Below are 19,295 nucleotides of genomic sequence, written 5' to 3'. Positions count from 1 at the left end.
CCACGGGTATGTTGTTTGGATCAGGTTGCACGGCGCAACGGTATCATGTGTGGATCGGGTTGCACGCCGCAATAGTCAGATGTTGATTACAATACCCTATATCTATTCTTGAGTATGTTGTTTCTCATTCTCTGAGAAGGGTTCATAACATCTTTTCGGTTGTTTTATTCGTTACGCGACTGGGTAGTTCTTTTAAAGAATTTGTTCTTCCTTATGTGTCATATTCTAGTGGTAGCTTATTGGCGCATTGATGGCGTCATATGAGATCTTGGTCAGTGTTTGAGGTGTCTTGTTGCCTTAGCAACCTGTATTGGGTGAGACGAGGTTATTGTACGTGAAATCTGTACGATTGGATTTATGAAAAGTGTATTAAAGAGAGAGTGGCACTATTTGATTCAGAATAAGGTAACAGTTTTTGTCAAGTGGAGAAACTCTGTGAGTTATTGATTTGACCAATAGTTATGAGTTCCTACGCATCTTTTTCATCGTTGTAGTATTGTGAGGATTGAAATTGGGCTTATATATGTTATCAGGTATGCTACGGGCGTCGGGTCAGTGAATTTGCAGCTGTTTTTCTTGGAGGAAGTTGCCTTATGCAAATGAGTTATCCGGTGCATTGTGTGATGTCAGCATGGGTGCATGATCATGTGTGGGTTCAGCATGTAGAGATTGATACGGTGTTCGTATGTTAGAATTGGGTCGGGTAAAGAAATTTGGAAGTTGGGATTTGGTTCTAAGGCTTATTGACTAAATAAAAGGGAGGATCATCAGTATGGCTCGAGCTAACGTATTCACCTGGGTTGTAGTGGCATAAGTAGGTGCACGAGGTGTTCAGCAGTGATTTTGTGGCAACTCCAGAGCAGTACTTAGCACGTTCGAGGAGGAGCGTATACTTAAGTGGAGAAGAATGTAATGACCCGACCGGTCGTTTAAAGTTGGCAATTTTGAAAGTTTAAGAATTTTTTATGTTGGTTTGGGGTGGACTTTGCTGTTATCGATGTCCGTTCGGGATTCCGAGCATTGGAATAGGTTCGTATAATGATTTGTTACCTATACAAATATATTGGTGTCGTTCCGGGATGTTTAAGTATAATTCGGACGCATTCGGTGAAGTTTGGATATTTGAAATTCTTAAGGAAGGTTTCGATCGTCGATCCATAGTTTTGATGTTGTTTGGCATGATTTGAGGTTTCGACTAGGTTTGTGTCATTTTTTGGGATTCGTTGGTATGTTTGGATGGGGTCCCGGAGGCCTCGGGTTTGATTCGGATTGAAATCGGAGTGAGAATTTGGCCTTATGCAATTTCTGGTGGCAACACGTCTGGTGTAACTGCACCTGCGAGGATTTTTCCATAGGTGCGAAGCCGCAGTAGCGGCCAAGAGGGTCGTATAAGTGGTTCTAGGAGCTGGGCAGTGGCCGCAGGTGTGAGATAATTTCCGCATCGGCGATGGTGCAGATGCGGCTTCCAGGAGCGCAGGAACGTAGTGGAGTGCAGGAGTGAGGAAGATTGTCTCACATGCGATATCGTAGGAGTGGGACATTGTCCGCATGTGCAAAGGGAAGGCCTCCAGTGCTTTCCGCATAAGCGAATTTGTTGCCGCAGAAGAGGCCATTGTCTTCATAGATGCGAATCTCGCCTGGGCAGAATGTATATGTTAGTCAAATCGGGTTTTGGCTCATTTCACCTCTTTTCTCTCAATGGAGCCGACCTTCGGGGCGATTTTGGAGAGTCATTTTTGTCATCCCTCATGATGTAAGTGATTCCTACCATTGTGAGTTAAATACATGATTTACATGTGGATTTAAATATGAAAAATTGTAGTGATTGTGGGAATTTTGAAGAAACCTAAAAGTTGGTAATATTTGTTTTTGACCATGTTTTTGGAAATGGAATTAGATTTGAGTTTGTAATATTTATCTTCGAAAATTTTCGGAATCCAGGCATTAGGGGGAAAGGGTTGACTTTATTGACTTTTTGAGCGGAGTTGAGAATTGTTATGAATTGATTAATTATGGGTAATATAGTATATATTTATGGATTTGCACATTGTTTGACTAGTTTTGAATAGACATGCATCGGTTTGAGGTGTTTAAGTGTTGTTGGAGCCGATTATGAAACTTCGGAGCGGGATAAGTCTCCTGCTAACTTTGTCCTATGGCGAGACTCCGTACGTAGGTAGATACATGTTATGTACGGGTAGACTTAGGTTCCCGCCATGCTATAACTGTACTATTTGAGTTGTCCCTTGACTATTAAATTCCTTTATTTTACGTTACGACTTGATGCTAGACTTGCGTTTAGTGATAGACGTGCTATTGTAGAGATTTGGGGAGCTTTATGATTTGTCGCGGAATAAATGTGCTCCTCTTATGAATTTTACCTGCACTATGCATTTCCATCGAAAGGTTTTCCTTATAAATCCATAAATCACACGTTCATTTGTGAGTGGGGTCAATAACCCGTTAATACTTCTTATTCTAATGGGATTTGGCCGTTCGCCTCAGCAGGATTATGTACCACACTCTAATGGGAGCGGGTCATTCGTTTTGGCAGTATAATAGATGCATCTATGGTTCGTTCCATTCGACCATCGACAATGCACACAGTATGATGGGATCGGGTCGTACGCCTCGACATTTCTATAAAATACACTTATGAAATCGTGTGTAATATTTGACAAGAAGCCAGTGTATCTGTGAGTTTTTTCTAATTTGAATTATGACGACTTATCTGGTGAGGTCCATTGTATATACACTCCGGTTGAGGAGGTAACTACTAATTGAGAGCTCGAGTTTATTGTTAAGAGGAGTACTGTACCACGTATTTATACTTGTTTATTTCGTTTGTTTACTCTACCTCACATCTGTTTACTTCCTACTGTGTTTGATTTATTGGACTACTAGTAAGTGTCGATGTCGACCCATCGTCACTACTTCTCTAGGGTTAGGCTAGATACTTACTGGGTACGTATTGATTTAGGTACTCATACTGCAGTTGTTGCACTTATTGTGTAGGTCTATATATGTTTTCGGTGGTCCTCTAGGTGCAGAGGCACGGCTATTGCGGGGATTTCACGGTGAGTTGTATTCCATGTTACGATCTGCAGTATACAGAGTCTCCATCAGAGTTATTTATATTCTCCTTTCTAACTTGTATTCTAGACGTATGTTGTATTTTTATTGTAATCCTTAGTATATGCTCATGCACTTGTGACACCGGGTTTTGGGGGTTCTTATTGGTTGTTCATTAATGTAGTCCACGTAAATATTATTATTTTACCCTCTAAATTCTATTTTATACTATTTAGTTAATGGAAGTTATGGTTTCAAAAGTAATAAAAATGAGTAATCAAGTTGATCGATCACCATTGACTTGCCTGACGGCGGAGTTAGGCGCCATCACGACCTATAGTGAATTTTGGGTCGCGACAATAACAATATTAGACCTAAAGCCGACATCTAAGCACTAAAAGGTGTAAAATTTCAAGAAGGATAAAAAATTACGTGTCTACAATATAAACATCGCATTCGCGAATATCCCCCCAATCGCAAATGCCGGTATTGCTCAGCAAATGTGATCCCTAGGCACTATGTCGAAAATGCGATAATATGATAGCAAACGGGTCCCAACGCTTTTCGCAAAAGTGAACTTTACTTCGCAATTGCGAAATCTCTGCCCCTAACCCACGTTTGCATTTAATTTGCGAGCCTAACATTGCAAATGCGAGGCTCGCAATTGCAATAGGTCTTCGCAATTGCGAGACCTACAATTTTACACCAGCAACAGCTATGCATCAGCTGTTATGAATTAGTCTGCAATACATCAGAAACTCACTTGAGCCCCTCGGGTTCCAAATTGAACATGCACACAAGTGTAACAAAATCATATAAACTCGCTCACTACCTCAAATCATCAAAATAATATCAAATAACAAGAATCGATCGTCAAAACTCAAGATTTCAACTTAAAACTCAATTTTGCGAACTTTCACATAATACGCCGAAATGCTCTCGGGTCACTCGACACCCCAATCGAACATGCGTACAAGCCCAATAACATCATGCAAACCTAGCGGAATCGTCAAAATACCGATTGATCGTGGTCCACCTAAGGCTTATTATAAGTCAAAAATCATATTTTCTTCAAAATTCACGTTAAAGCTTTCTAAAAAACGATACGGACTAAACACGCAAGTCGATAAATCTTAATTGAAGCTATGAGAAATCTTGGAACACAGAAATAAAGGCTACTACTCAAAACCACCCATCGGATCGTCACAAATACATACTTTATTTATTTGTTTCCTAAAGGGAGAGTAAAGTAAAAAATGGACAGTTAAAAATGAACTGAGGTAATAAGGGAGAGTAAAGTAAAAAAATGAATAAGTAAAAATGAACCGAGGGAATACCTTAAAATGGACGGAGTAATAACTTTTCGTTCCACGTTATTAACGGAGAGTAAGAAAAGCCTAAATGCGTTGCAGTGGTCATGAAGTTCATATAATTCGACTTGTGACTCTTTACCTACTGAACTGTCCTATAACATATATTTGAGGTAGGAGAAATGTCACTTTCTTCTTCTTTAGCATTAAGAGAAAAAAAGGATGGACGACCTATTGTACTGATTTTGGACCGCCATGAACTAGTAGGAAATTATGTTACAAAGTCAATTAGACTCGGACCATCTAGAGATTCATAGGTCTATTATTTCCAGCCCTGTAATAATAGGAGCTCCAACCAAACAATAATTATAAAGTTGACAAAACAACTTAGTTCTCGATCATCTCATGTTGTGGGTGGTTTATAGGAAACATGCAAGGAGTATAACAAGTATCGTCCATTGGTGGCTTTGTGCTTGAGCTCTCTGATTCTAATATGATATTTACCACGAAATGGAAAATTTTATGTTAGATCTCTCAATTCTCATTCTTTATTCGAGTTTGAAACCAGCAATATAAACAAGTCCATTCTTTATTCCAGTTTGAAACCAGCAATATGAACATGCTCACACATGTAGACTTTGGTTAAAACAAAATGACGTTATGTGAAAATTTCGAAATTGTAATGCATAAATTACAATTCAAAAATTATTTCCTGTTAGATGTTTGGTTTGTTATCTTAAAATAACTTCCCTGCTTCAATTTATGTGACATATTTTGATTAAACATAGAGCTTACGAAATTAAAAAAGAAGATATGTGAAACTTGTTGTCTTAAATATACCAATATATATGTGTGGTTATAAGTTTTTTTTTCATTAATGATAAATGTGAAGTTTAAGTTACTTTTTTCAAATTTGGAAAACTGTGATTCTTTTTATTGGGAAAAAAATAGACTCGTCACGTGGTCTAATGATATGATGACAGGTGGCATAAAAATTGAAGCATTAAATAAGAATGAAGATCATAGAAGGCATAAGTAAAACACCCACGGGATAGCCTACAAAGATACCGTTGCGTCCAAACGCACACGCAAGTATACGCGGTCGTCAAGTAATAAAGTGATAAGATAAAGTGTCAAACCCACGAGTACTTGTTACCAACTATTAACTAGATCACACTATCTTAATTATCTAAATAAGGATTAAATCCAAAAGTAGTGATGCTAAAGTAATTAAACTAAAAAGGAAATAAATAAGGAAGTCTTGAACAAAGGAAGCGCAAATTTTTATGTTATCAATGTAATGAAAACGATCTTGGGTTATGGGCTATCTAACATACCTATTGTATTCTTCAATTGAAGTGACTAACTAATTTATCTAGTTTATTGGTTGACAAGGTTAATATTGCTCATAAGAATCTGTCGAGTTCCTACTCGCGCTATTCAAGCTAACCTAACGCCTATATGTCTATGGAATTAGAACTAATAGGAACACATTTATAATTCATGTACATCAACCAAGCAAGGCAATTAGGTATATGTCTATCCTAACTGCAAATCCGTTCCCCGATGCCCGAGTTCAACAACTTGGTGTACTCAATCCTATGTCCAATCTAGAATTCTCACTTTCGAGTTCAATTCTAGATTCGTAGATAGTATTCAATTGGTGATCAAGCAATCAAATAATTAAGCGTAAGATTGAATAAATAAACTAATATGATAAATCAAGAAAGCAAAATCAATATCTGAATAACAATAGTCATGAAAGAACCACAACCCTAGAACATGAAGTTTATCTCCACATAGACATGGTAGACAAACAACAAATCATACAAAGAAACATAAAAATTACTAAAATTTGGCAGATGAAGATGATATCCAACCTCCACGGCGGCTCCTTGCTCTACCTAGGTCGAATCTCCTTCAAAAAATGTGCTTTGTGACCTAAAAGAGGCATCTTTTGTTTATATATTGCGTACAAAAGTCGTGGGCCAAAGTTTCCCTTTTCCTTTTCCTAATTAGCTTCGGGGATTGATGCTGCGGTGGATGCTTCGCGTCCGCTTCAGCTTGAACTTCTCAGCATCGGATGCTGGGGTGGATTCTTCGCGTCCACCCTTTGTTCCCTCAACCTTGTTGTGCTCAGGTGCGGATGCTAAGGTGAATGTCTTCTCCCGACTTTACTGCTAAGGGTGAACCAACTAGCCTTTTTTGCAAGGTTGGATGCGACGCATCCACCCTCTTCTTATATAGCTGGAGCATCGTTTCTTCATATTTGTGCACTCCAAACATCCTTAATCATCACATACAACTTAATTAGTCATAAAACCAATAGTTAACGCATGTTGGGTATTTTAAAAACCAAATAGCACCAAAAAATAGTTAAAACATGGGTAAAGTAACATTAAAACATATAAGAATATGCCCAACATCAACTGGAAAAGAGGAAATGGGTGCGGAGAGGATAATTAAGGATACTAAAACCCACGAAAATGGAAGGTTCATTAATACCCACGAATATGAAAATAAATCAACATAATTCACATCGAGAATATTCCTGTACCAACATCGAGAAATTTACAAAGTAATACTATCAATTGTCAATATTCTTACTATTTTCTGTTGTTAGAAGATTTTATTCTCTCCTATTGGAAAACAACTCTGATTATCAATAAAATTTCTTTTTTCTTATACTCTCAATATTGTTTTCTATTATTTTCTATTCATCTATATTAGGAAAAATGAACTAAAATTAGTTATTAAAAACTCAAATTATTCTTTTATTTGCTTTGACCACAAATATTATTTTTGGGTCGTGAACGGGTGGAGTAGTATATAATATAAATTTAAATAGGATGTTTACTTTCTAAATAAGATAAAAGATTGTTTACGATATAGGGTCTAATCTTGTCATTTTACTTGTTTCAATTCATGTATTATTAATGTCCATATTTTATTCACATTCCATCTCAACAGAATTAGTTATGCGAAAAAGAACATTAGGAACAAAATAATGTATAAATAATGTTAAGTTTTATGTGGATTTCAATTGTATTACTTCCCCTGGTACCAAATATTAGTTGTTTAAAATTAAATTTGTTTTAAAATATTTGATGTTTTAGAAAAATAAGAGAAAACTAAAAAGTATTATAAGAAAATTGTATTATTATTAATAATATTAAATATCTTTTTTAGCAATGCTGAAATGACTTGTAAAAACGATAATTTGGACATAAGGGTGTACTAGTTTAGCACAGTGGCGTAGCTACATTATGGCAAGGGTGATCAAGCAAGAATTGTTCGCCGAAAAATTATACCGTGCAATATAGGGTCTAATCTTGTCATTTTACTTGTTTCAATTCATGTATTATTAATGTCCATATTTTATTCACATTCCATCTCAACAGAATTAGTTATGCGAAAAAGAACATTAGGAACAAAATAATGTATAAATAATGTTAAGTTTTATGTGGATTTCAATTGTATTACTTCCCCTGGTACCAAATATTAGTTGTTTAAAATTAAATTTGTTTTAAAATATTTGATGTTTTAGAAAAATAAGAGAAAACTAAAAAGTATTATAAGAAAATTGTATTATTATTAATAATATTAAATATCTTTTTTAGCAATGCTGAAATGACTTGTAAAAACGATAATTTGGACATAAGGGTGTACTAGTTTAGCACAGTGGCGTAGCTACATTATGGCAAGGGTGATCAAGCAAGAATTGTTCGCCGAAAAATTATACCGTGCAATATATTAAACACCTTCAATATAGTTGAGTGAGGCATTCGAGTAGTCTAGGGTGTTCACGAGTTCAATTATATTAAGAATGTTGAAAATATAATATATAACTATGTAAAGTAATATTTGATCTATACACACGATAAGATTATTGGGCAAAATGTTTTGCTTGACCACCCTTGCCATAGCCCATAATGTAGCTACGCCATCGCCTAATAGAATTATTATTTCCAAATCAGTCAGAACTATGAATTGATAAGCCCAAGCGCCTCCTTTTTCTTTGCATAATCCTACAGAACTGAGGCATGCTAAGAGATATTACTAGTGCAATTGTACGTGCTCCCTCTGTTTCAATTTAGATGACATATTTTTTTTATTAGTCAGTTCTAAAAATAATGACACATTTCTATAATTGAAAATAATTCAACTTTAAACTTTTTATTTTATCCTTAATAAGAAGCTTTCAAAACCACACAAATGTCATGGTTGCATAAAGCTTTACCTTTTAAACTTTTAAGACCACAAGTTTTAAAAGTTTTCTTATTTTCTCTTAAATTTCTTGCCGAGTCAAACTATCTCCTCTAAATTGAAACGGAGGGAGTATTAGGTTCTAAGTACTTTGAAGGTTTTGAACTATCTCATCTAAATTTCAAAAGCTTCGAAGGTTTGGAAAGTTCAAATGTTTGACCGGGAGTTGACTTTGAAGAAGTCGGGTTCGGATTATGGTTGCGGGAGTTGGAATAACTTCGTTATGTCATTTGGGGCTTGTGTGCAAAATTTGAGTTCATTCCGAGTTGATTTGATATGTTTCGGTGCGAGTTTTTGGAATTTGAAAGTTCAAAAGTTCATTAAGTTTGATTTGAGGCGCGACTCATCGTTTTGATGTTGTTATGCGTGATTTGAGACCTCGAGTAGGTTCGTGTTAGGTTATGGGACTTGTTGGTATATTCGGACGGGGTCCCGAGGGGTTCGGGCGTGTTTCAAATTGATTTCGGACCATTTTTCTTCATGTTTTTATTGTTGGTTGCTGCTAGTTTCTGATGCCTTGACTGTCCTTCGCGATCGCGAAGATTGGTATGCGATCGCGTAGAGGAAATCTAGAGTTGGGCATTTTCTTCATCGCGATCGCGATTTGATGGTTGCGTTCGCGTAGAGTTGGGATAATCTTCATCACGTTCGCGTAGCGTTTGGGTCTAAGTTGGGAAGAATGCTGGTTATCTCTTCGCATTCACGTGGTTGTTTCCACAAACCCGAAGTTCTGTCAATCTACTAGATCGCATTCGCGAGTCTTTTGCTGCGATCGCGTTGTGCATTTTCAGGAGCAGTGCTTTTTTCTTCTTCACGATCACGATGGTATTTCTACGATCGCGATTCATTGATTCGCCTAGTGATTATAAGTACTCTAATTTTGGGGGTTTCGACCATTTTTGCATATTTGGAGTTATGGAGTTCGGATTGAGAAGATTTTTGAATCGATTTTCACCATATGAATTGGGGTAAGTGTTCTCTACCCGATTTCGATTCTATTTCATGAATCTATCTTCAGTTTTGGTATTTGATTGCGAATTTCAAGAGAGAAATTCAGGATTTTTGTCTAAAGTTTCATAGAATGAATTTTTGAGTTTTGAGCATCGATGTGGAGTCGGATTTGAGTGAAACTAATATGGTTGGACTCGTAATCGAATGTGTTATTAGATTTTGTAAGTTTTGTCAGGTTCAGAGGTGCGGACCCGCGTTTGACTTTTTGGTTGACTTTGGGCTTTTGATTAAAGATTCGATCTTTATCATTTGGAATTATTTTCTTAGGCATTATTTGATGTATTTGAGTTTCTTTTGGCTAGTTTCGATCCTTTCGGAGGTCGGTACGCTCGCGATGGAATTTTTGGAGTATCATTTGGCTTGCTCAGTATTGGATTTGGATTGTTCGAGGTAAGTAACACTTGTAAACTTGGTGTTGAGGGTATGAACCCCTAAATCTACGTGATATGTGTTGGTGTTGAGGGGACACACATGCTAGGTGACGACATGTCGGTATGCACCATATGAATTATGACTCGATTGATTATGTGGTACTTTGTAGTGGCCTAATCTTGTTTCTATTCATGAAATTTCTATGTGCTAGAGTAATTGAGTTGTGATCCATGTTAGAAATCATGTCTAGGTTATATGTCTATCCTGTTGAGACCCACTGAGGTCATTTCTGCAGTTAAGTTATTTGCTTACATTGCAATTTCATACTCAGTCATACTTATTCATTTGCATATCATATCTCAGTCTCTGTTGCCATTTATTGACACATTATATCATCATTTTTGGTCCAATTTTCATAGCATTGTGAGCCCAAAAGACTAGAGAGATTGATGATTGATTTGAGGTCTGAGAGCCAGATTATGAGTGATATTGATGGGATCGGGTTGCATGCCGCAACAGGTATTATTGATTCATAATGGGATCGATCCACATGTCGCATCAGGTATTATTAATTCATGATGGGATCGGGTTGCACGCGTAGCAGGTATTATTGACTCATGATGTGATCGGGCCGCAACGGGCTTTATTGATTCATACCATGATTGGCTTATTATGGAGCTTGGGCTGGATCCCCCTCTCCCCCCGGAGTCTGTACACCCACAGTGAGCGCAATTGCTATTGATTCATTTGGGCTGGATCTGCCATGTACAATGCTGAGTAACTGAGTGTGTTGAGGGCTGGATCTTCCTTGGTCTGTGCTGAGTGACTGAGTGTGTTGAGTGATTGAGCGTGATGATCGGAAAGTGTGAGACCGTGAGATTGAGTACTCTGAGAGTGTGAGTTTATGAGTTCATCACCGTGATGTATTGCATTTGACATGCATACTTTACATACATGCATAGAGATGCATTTCCTCATGTTACGTGATTTTGGTGACATTCATGATTTCACGTGTATACTGATATGTAGGCATAGAGAAGTACTTTCCTCATGCTATTTGATAATGAAACATCTTATTTATTGTTGAAAGTTTTTGGAGAAAATCAAAGGTTTCTGACTTACTCATAATTTGGTGATTTTAGTGAAGGATTTGGGTTTTACTATTACACCTGAAAAGCATGACTATTTTCCGTAACTGTGAATGAGTTGAGCATCATATATCTGAGTTATTTCTTTTATCACTTTTATTATATTGTTATGAACTGTGGTTGGGTATTGGTGTTGGACTCCGGCCTTTGTCCCAACTCGTCACTACTTTCAACCTAAGGTTAGATTTGTTACTTATTGAGTACATGGGGTCGGTTGTACTCATACTACACTTCTGCACCTTGCGTGTAGATTTTGGATGCTGATGTTGTTGTGTATAGCGGGAGCTAGCATTGAAGACGTACTTGCATTCCGATTATAACTGTCTCTTGTTCATGGTAACTTTAGACTTATGAAAATCGGCTTATGTACATGTTGAACAGATGATGTATTTATTTCATACTATCTTTGTAAACTCTAAATCCTAGAAGCTCATGATTTGTACTACCGGTCCTTGGGAATTCTTTGTATAAAAGTTCAGTATATTATCATTATTTCTCTCTGTAATTCTCATTTGAATTGGATTACTGCTAATAGGATTACCAAGCGGGTTGGGCTAGGTGCCATCATGACTAGTTGGATTTTGGGGCATGACAAAATTTCATAAATAGTTTTAATTATAAATTATTATGACTTATAATTATGACAACCCGATAGGTTATTTTTGGGTTTAAAAATAACTTAAATTGTCTACGGTAGTGTTTTGACGATTTCGGTAGGTCTGTATCGTAATTTTGGACCTAGACGTATGCCCGTAGTTGAATTCGGAGGTCCATAGGTTAATTTGACTTGTTTGGCTGAAAGTTAACAATTTGAATGTATGTAAAATTCCTAGGTTTGACCATATGTTGACTTCATGGCTATCGGGCATGGCTTTTGGTTTTGGGACTTAGTATAGGTCCGTTTTGCTATTAAAAAATTGTCTTCAACATTTGGTGCAATTCGGAGTTGGTTTGATAGGATTCAAACGCTGGGTTATGATTTTAGAGGTTTTTGAGTTTTCTTTTGAATTTCATTTGTTTTGATGTCCGATTTGTGTTTCAAGATGCTAGGTGTTTTGGTTGCGCGAGCGACTTTGTAAGATATTATTACACTTGTGTGCATGTTTGGTTTGGAGCCCGAGGGGCACGGGTGAGTTTCAGATCTTTTTAAACTTGTGCAACAACTAGTTCTCGTGTCTGTTGTATTGTGCTTCGCGATCGCGAAGGGGAAACTAGGTGTTACGACCCGAATATTTCACCTTCAAGATCGTGATGGCGCCTAACATTTCACTTGCTAGGCAAGCCAACGTTAAAATAATCTTAACTATTTTTAAGTAAATTTAATTAAATAGAAGTCAATTACTGAAATAAAGTGCGGAAAATCATAAATACCGAATTATCAAAATACATCCCCGAATCTGGCGTCACAAGTGGATGAGCTACTAGAATAATAAATATAAAGGTCTGAATAAAATTCAAGTTGTTTGAAAGAAAATACACATCTGAGATAATATAGAAGGGGGCTTCAGAACTGCGAAGGATGTGCAGTTATACCTCAAGTTTTCTCTGAGTAGCTAAATCCTAGCACGTCTATGGTACGCTACTGGAATCAACTCCAAAATCTGCACAAGAAGTGCAGTGTAGTATGAGTACAACCGACTCCATGTACTCCATAAGTGTCGAGCCTAACCTCATCGAAGTAGTAACGAGGCTATGACAGGACACGTACTTAAACAACATGTACAAGTCTATACAAATATGAAGCAACCATAAAACAATAAATAACACTTTATAAATTTGGGAGGGAACATGCGAAGGGGGTTGATATAATAATTTCAGCATGAGAATTATCACTTAGCAGCCAAATAGTTTCTCAACAATAAAATGAGCAATTGATGATATGAAAATAGCACGGCACCACCCTTCGTGCTTTTACACTCTCTGAAAATGACACGACATCAACCTTCGTGCTTTTACACTCACAAATGGCATGGCAACACCCTTCATGCTTTTACACTCACAAATGGCACGGCAACACCCTTCGTGCTTTTACACTCTTTCGTACCATGACAATGATATTATAAATAATAAAAATGGCACGGCATCACCCTTCGTTCTTTTACACTCTTTCTTACCATGAAAACAATAATATAATTTTGGAAGAGTATTTAAATGCGGGGATATATACTTATCAATCAATTCAATAACATAATACCGACTTCACCTTCTACAATATTCAATAATAATTAAATGAATAATAATTTCTCGAATAATGATCAAATAATCAATAATAAACTTAAGCAGGAATATCTTAATTAAATACGCAATTTTCCACAATAAACAAATTTCACCCGCATGCTTTGACTCAACCACAACGCATAAGTACTTGTCAACTCACATATACGTTGTACCCGCATATTAAATCACGTAGTAAATAGACAAATAAGTCATACTCCCTCAAGTCAAAGTTAACCACGACACTTACCTAGCTTTGTAACCAAATTCAAGAATCCAAAAAATCTTTGCCTCGCGAATTCGTGTCCGAAATCCTCAAATCTAGTCATAAACAATTCAATATACTCAATACAAATCGTAGGAATTAATTACATATGAATTTGCTAATTTTTCCGATTAAAATCCGAAATTTATCTCAAAAGTTAACAGTGGGGCCCACATCTTGAATCTCGAAAAAACTTACAAAATTCGAACACCCATTTCGAGACGAGTCCAACCATATAAAAATTATCAAATTCCGATGTCAAATGGACTTTCAAATCTTAATTTTTTATTTTTGGAATGTTTTACAAAAATTTCAATTTCTTCCATCCAAATCCGAAATAAAGGATGCATATAGACATGGATTTATGAAATATAATAACTTTTGGTCATAGAACACTTAACCAATTCAAAGTCGTGAAAAACCCTTTGGAATCGCCAAAATTCGAGACTCAAAACTCAAAAATGAATGAAAATGGCTAAAACCCGATTTTATGTATTCTGCCCAGCATCTTCGCACCTGCGTGCTATATTTTTGCACCTGCGGCCTCGCATTTGCGTGACAAAGCTCGCATTTGAGGAACTGGGCAGCTTGTCCAGTGGCCGCAGCTGCGCCCAGAAATATCGCACCTGCGACATCGTAGAAGCGCCCTAGTGACCGCAGAAGCGGTCTTCCTCGCAGAATCGGGTTTTTCATCGCGGATGCGGTTGCACACCTGTGCTCATTTCTCCACAGAAGCAACCACGCGCCTACACACAAAATGTCGCAGGTGCGACACACCAGAACCATCACTGGGCAGCAGGTTCCAATTGCTCTGTGGCTCGTCCGAAACTCATCCGAGCCACTCAGGACCTCGTCCGAATATTCCAACAAGTCAAAAAATATAATACGGACTTACTCGTGGTTTCAATTCACATCAAACAACATCAAATTTACAATTCACACCTCGATTCGAACTTTTGAGTTTCAAACTTTTCAATTTACAAAACTTGTGCCGAAACATGTTAATTGAATCCGGAATGACTTCAAATTTGGCACACAAGTCATAAATGACATAACGGAGCTATTCCAATTTCCAAAATTGGATTCTGGCCCCGATATCAAAAGGTCAACTCTATGGTCAAACTTGAAAATCTTTAGCCTTTAAATTTTTACTTTCCGTTAAATGGCCATAACTTGCTAGGGACCTCCAAATTAAATTCCGGGCATACGCCTTAGTCCCAAATCAAGATACGGACCTACCGGAACTGTCAAAATACTGATCCAGGTCCGTTTGCTCAAAATGTTGACCAAAGTCAACTCAGTTGAGTTTTAAGGATATATTTCACATTTTAATCAATTTTTCTTATAAAAACTTTTCGGAAAATTATACAGATTGCGCATGCAAGTCGAGGAATGATAAATTGTGCTTTTCGTGGTCTTAGAACACAAAATTAATTATTAAATTTAAAGATGACCTTTTGGGTCATCACATTCTCCACCTCTAAAATAAACGTTCGCCCTCGAACGGAATTAGAAAAATACCTGAGCTATTAAAAAGGTATGGATATTTACTCCGCATGTACGAATTAGATTCCCAGGTAGTTGTCTCAATTGATTGACCTCTCCATTGCACTCGAACTATCGGGCTAGAATAGCTACCGACTCCTCTTCATAAGTCAAATTTTTGTCCAATTGGATTGAGCTGAAATCTAATAAATGGGACGGATCACCATGATATTTTCGGAGCATACATGGAACACTGGATGAACTTCTGATAAATTAGGTGGTAGTGTAAGCCTGTATGCTACTTCACCCACCCTTTCAAAAAATTTAAAGGGTCCAATATACCTAGCTCTCAACTTGCCCTTCTTTCCGAATTTCATTACACCCATCATAGGTGAAACCCGGAGCAATACTCTCTCTCTCCAACCATGAATGCAATATCACGAACTTTACAGTCGGCATAACTCTTTTGCCTAGACTTAGCAGTGCAAAGTCGATCCTGAATAATTTTGATTTTATCCAAGGCATCCTGTACCAAATCGGTACCCAATAACCGAGCCTCTCTCGGTTCAAACCAGCCAACTGGCGAACAACACCGTCTTCCATATAATGCTTCATACGGAGCCATCTAGATGCTCGACCAATAGCTATTATTATAGGCAAACTCCGTAAGTGGAAACAATTGATCCCAACAACCTCCAAAGTCTATAACACAAGCGCGAAGCATATCTTCCAATATCTGAATAAGGTGTTCTGACTGTCCGACTGTCTGTGGATGAAATGTTGTACTCAACTCAACCCGCGTGCCTAACTCATGATGTACATCCCTCCAGAAGTACGAAGTGAACTGTGTACCTCGATCGGAAATGATAGACACGGGAATACCATGAAGGCAGACAATCTCACGAATGTAAATTTCAGCTAACCGCTCTGAAGAATAGGTAACTGCCACTGGAATGAATTGTGCTAACTTGGTCATCCTGTCCACAATGACCCAAACTGCATCGAATTTTCTCTAAGTCCATGGAAGCCCAACAACAAAATCCATAGTGATATGCTCCCATTTCCACTCAGGAATTTCTAATTTTTGTAGCAAACCACCAGGTCTCTGATGCTCGTACTTAACTTACTGACAATTCAGACACCATAAATCTTTATACATTTTGGCAGCACCTGGATGAATAGAATACCTGGAACTGTGGGCCTCTTCCAGAATTAATACACGAAGCCCATCCACATTAGGCACACAAATATGACCCTACATCCGTAGAACTCCATCTTCCCCCACATCAATCTGTTTGGCATCACTGTGCCGCACCGTGTCCTTAAGGACAAGCAAATGAGGATCATCATACTACCGCTCTCTGATGAGCTCATATAAAGAAGACCGAGCGACTGTACAAGCTAGAACCCGACTGGGTTCTGAAACATCTAACCTCACGAACTGATTAGCCAAAGTCTGAACATTTGCAGCTAACAGTCCCTCACCAACCGGTATATACGTAAGACTGCCCATACTCACAAACTTTCTACTCAAAGCATCACCCACCACATTGGCCTTTCCTGGGTGATACAAAATAGTGATGTCATAATCTCTAAACAACTCCAACCATCTTCTCAGCCTTAAATTGAGATCTTTTTTCCTGAATAGATAATGCAGGCTACGATGATAAGTAAATACCTCACACGAGACACCGTAAAGTAATGCCTCCAAATCTTCAAAGCATGGACAATGGCTGCCAATTCTAAGTCATGAACAGGATAATTAATCTCATGAACTTTCAATTGCCACGACGCATATGCAATCACCCTGCCATCTTGCATCAATACTGTACCAAGCCCAACGCGAGATGTATCACAATACAATGTATAAGATCCTGAACCTGTGGGTAATACCAACACTGGTGTCGTAGTCAAAGCAGCCTTGAGCTTCTGAAATCTCAACTCACACTCGTCTGACCATCCAAATATAGCACTTTTCTGGGTCAGTCTGGTCAATGGGCTTGCTATAGATGAAATCCGTCCACGAACCGACGATAATAACCTGCCAAACCCAGGAAACTCAGGATCTCTGTAATTGAAGTAGGTCTAGGCCAATTCTGAACAACCTCAATCTTCTTAGGATCCACTTTTATGCCTTCTGTCGATACAACATGCCCCAAAAAGGCAACTGAGTCTAACCAAAATTTATATTTTGAAAATTTGGCATATAACTGATTATTCTTCAAAGTCTGAATGACACTCCGAAGATGATGCACATGCTCCTCTCGACTGCTGGAGTAAATCAATATATCATCAACGAATACAACCACAAAAGAATCCAAATAGGGCTTGAACACCCGATTCATCAAATCCATAAATGTTGCTGGGGCATTTGTTAGCCCAAATGACATCACTAGGAATTTGTAATGCCCATACCGAGACCGAAAAGCTGTCTTAGGGACATCAGATGCCCTAATATTCAACTGATGATAACCAGACCTCAAGTCGATCTTTGAAAATACCTTGGCACCCTGAAGATGATCGAATAAGTCATCAATTCTTGGTATTGGATACTTATTCTTGATAGTAGCCTTGTTCAACTGCCGATAATCTATACACTCGTATTGAACCATCCTTCTTCTTTACAAATAACACTGGTGCACGCCAAGGTGAGACACTAGGCCTAATAAATCCCTGATCAAGCAAGTCTTGTAACTGGTCCTTCAGTTCTTTTAGTTCCGGCAGGGCCATACGGTACGGTGGAATAGAAACTAGCTGAGTGCCCGAAGACAAATCAATACAGAAGTCTATATCTCTGTCGGGTGGCATCCCCGGCAAATCTGCAGGAAATACTTCTTGAAATTCATGAACAACTGGTACTGAGTCCATAGAAGGAACATTCGCACTGGGATGGCGAATATAAGCCAAATAGGCTAGATGCCCTTTCTCGACCATACGTCGATCCTTCATATAAGAAATAACCCTGTTGGTAGAATAATCAGGAGTTCCTTTCCACTCTAATCGAGGTAACCCCGGTATGGCTAGGTTCACCATCTTGGCATGACAATCCAATATAGCACGATAAGGTGACAACCAATCCATACCCAAGATGACATCAAAATCTACCATATAAAGAAGTATAAGATCCACAATAGTCTCAAGACTCCCAATTGTAACCACACACAAACGATAGACATGATATACCATGATAGAATCTCCCATCGGAGTGGACACACATAGGAGCACTCAAAGAATCACGAGGCACCACCAGATATGAAGAAAATTAAGATGACACATAGGAATAAGTAGATCCCGAATCAAATAGAACTGAAGCATCTCTATGGAAATCTAGAACAATACCTGTAATCATGGCATCTGATAACTCGGCCTCAGGCCTAGCTGGAAAAGCATAAAATCGGGGTTGGGCCCTATCACTCTGAACTACATCCCTGGGACGGCCTCTAACTGACTGGCCTCCACCTCTAACGGCATCACATTTACCTCTAATGGTCTAACCTCCATCTCTAGCTGCCTAACCCCTACCTCTAGCTGGCTGAGCAGGCGTTGAAGCAACCGGTGCTGGAATCATAGCACGAGAACCCTGCTGCTGCATGCTGCCCTGAGAATTGGGGCAGAATCTAGCAATGTACCTCGGATCACCACAAGTATAACAGGACCTCAGCTGCTGTGACTGCTAACCTTGAAATTATCCCTGTCGACTTGAGTAACCACCCTAAAAACTCTGGATCGGAGGTGCACTGATAGGAGATGGTGGTGCACTGTAGGATGCCTGGAGCGCTGAATGAAATGCCCTGGGAGGATGACCCCTACCAAAATTTCCCCTGCCTCCAGACGAGGTACCACTGAACCCACCGAACTGATGAGGCCTCTTATCAGACCCCTGCCCTCTCTTCTGTGCAAGAACCATCTCGATCCTCATCGCAACATTAGCAGCCACCTGAAAGGAAATCTCACTTCCGGTCTCCTTGGCCATCTGAAGCCTGATAGGGTGAGTGAGTCCCTCAATAAACCTCCTCACTCTCTCTCCCTCAGTAGGTAGTAAAAGGAGAGCATGACGAGCTAAATCCACAAAACGGGACTCATACTGAGTAATAGTCATACTGCTCTGCTGTAGACGCTCAAATTGCTTGCGGTAATCCTCTCTCAATGTGA

General features: G+C 38.5%; 1 protein-coding gene across 1 annotated transcript in view; it reads right to left on the bottom strand.

Moving 5' to 3' along the window:
* Positions 1-18,735, bottom strand: part of LOC138906108 (uncharacterized) — a 28,467-nt gene extending 9,732 nt beyond the window's left edge. Inside the window, exons 1-2 of the mRNA XM_070194629.1 lie at positions 18,666-18,735; positions 17,769-18,244 (exon numbers count right to left, since the gene is read on the bottom strand). Of these exons, the coding sequence (XP_070050730.1) occupies positions 17,769-18,244; positions 18,666-18,735 (546 nt within the window). The remainder of the gene's footprint in view (positions 1-17,768; positions 18,245-18,665) is intronic.
* Positions 18,736-19,295: the final 560 nt, after the last annotated feature.

This window comes from Nicotiana tomentosiformis, chromosome 2 (assembly GCF_000390325.3).
Source record: "Nicotiana tomentosiformis chromosome 2, ASM39032v3, whole genome shotgun sequence".
NCBI classification, from domain to species: Eukaryota; Viridiplantae; Streptophyta; class Magnoliopsida; order Solanales; family Solanaceae; genus Nicotiana; species Nicotiana tomentosiformis.
Note: the sequence above shows the minus strand (reverse complement) of the source record. Positions and strands in the feature narration are given on the sequence as shown.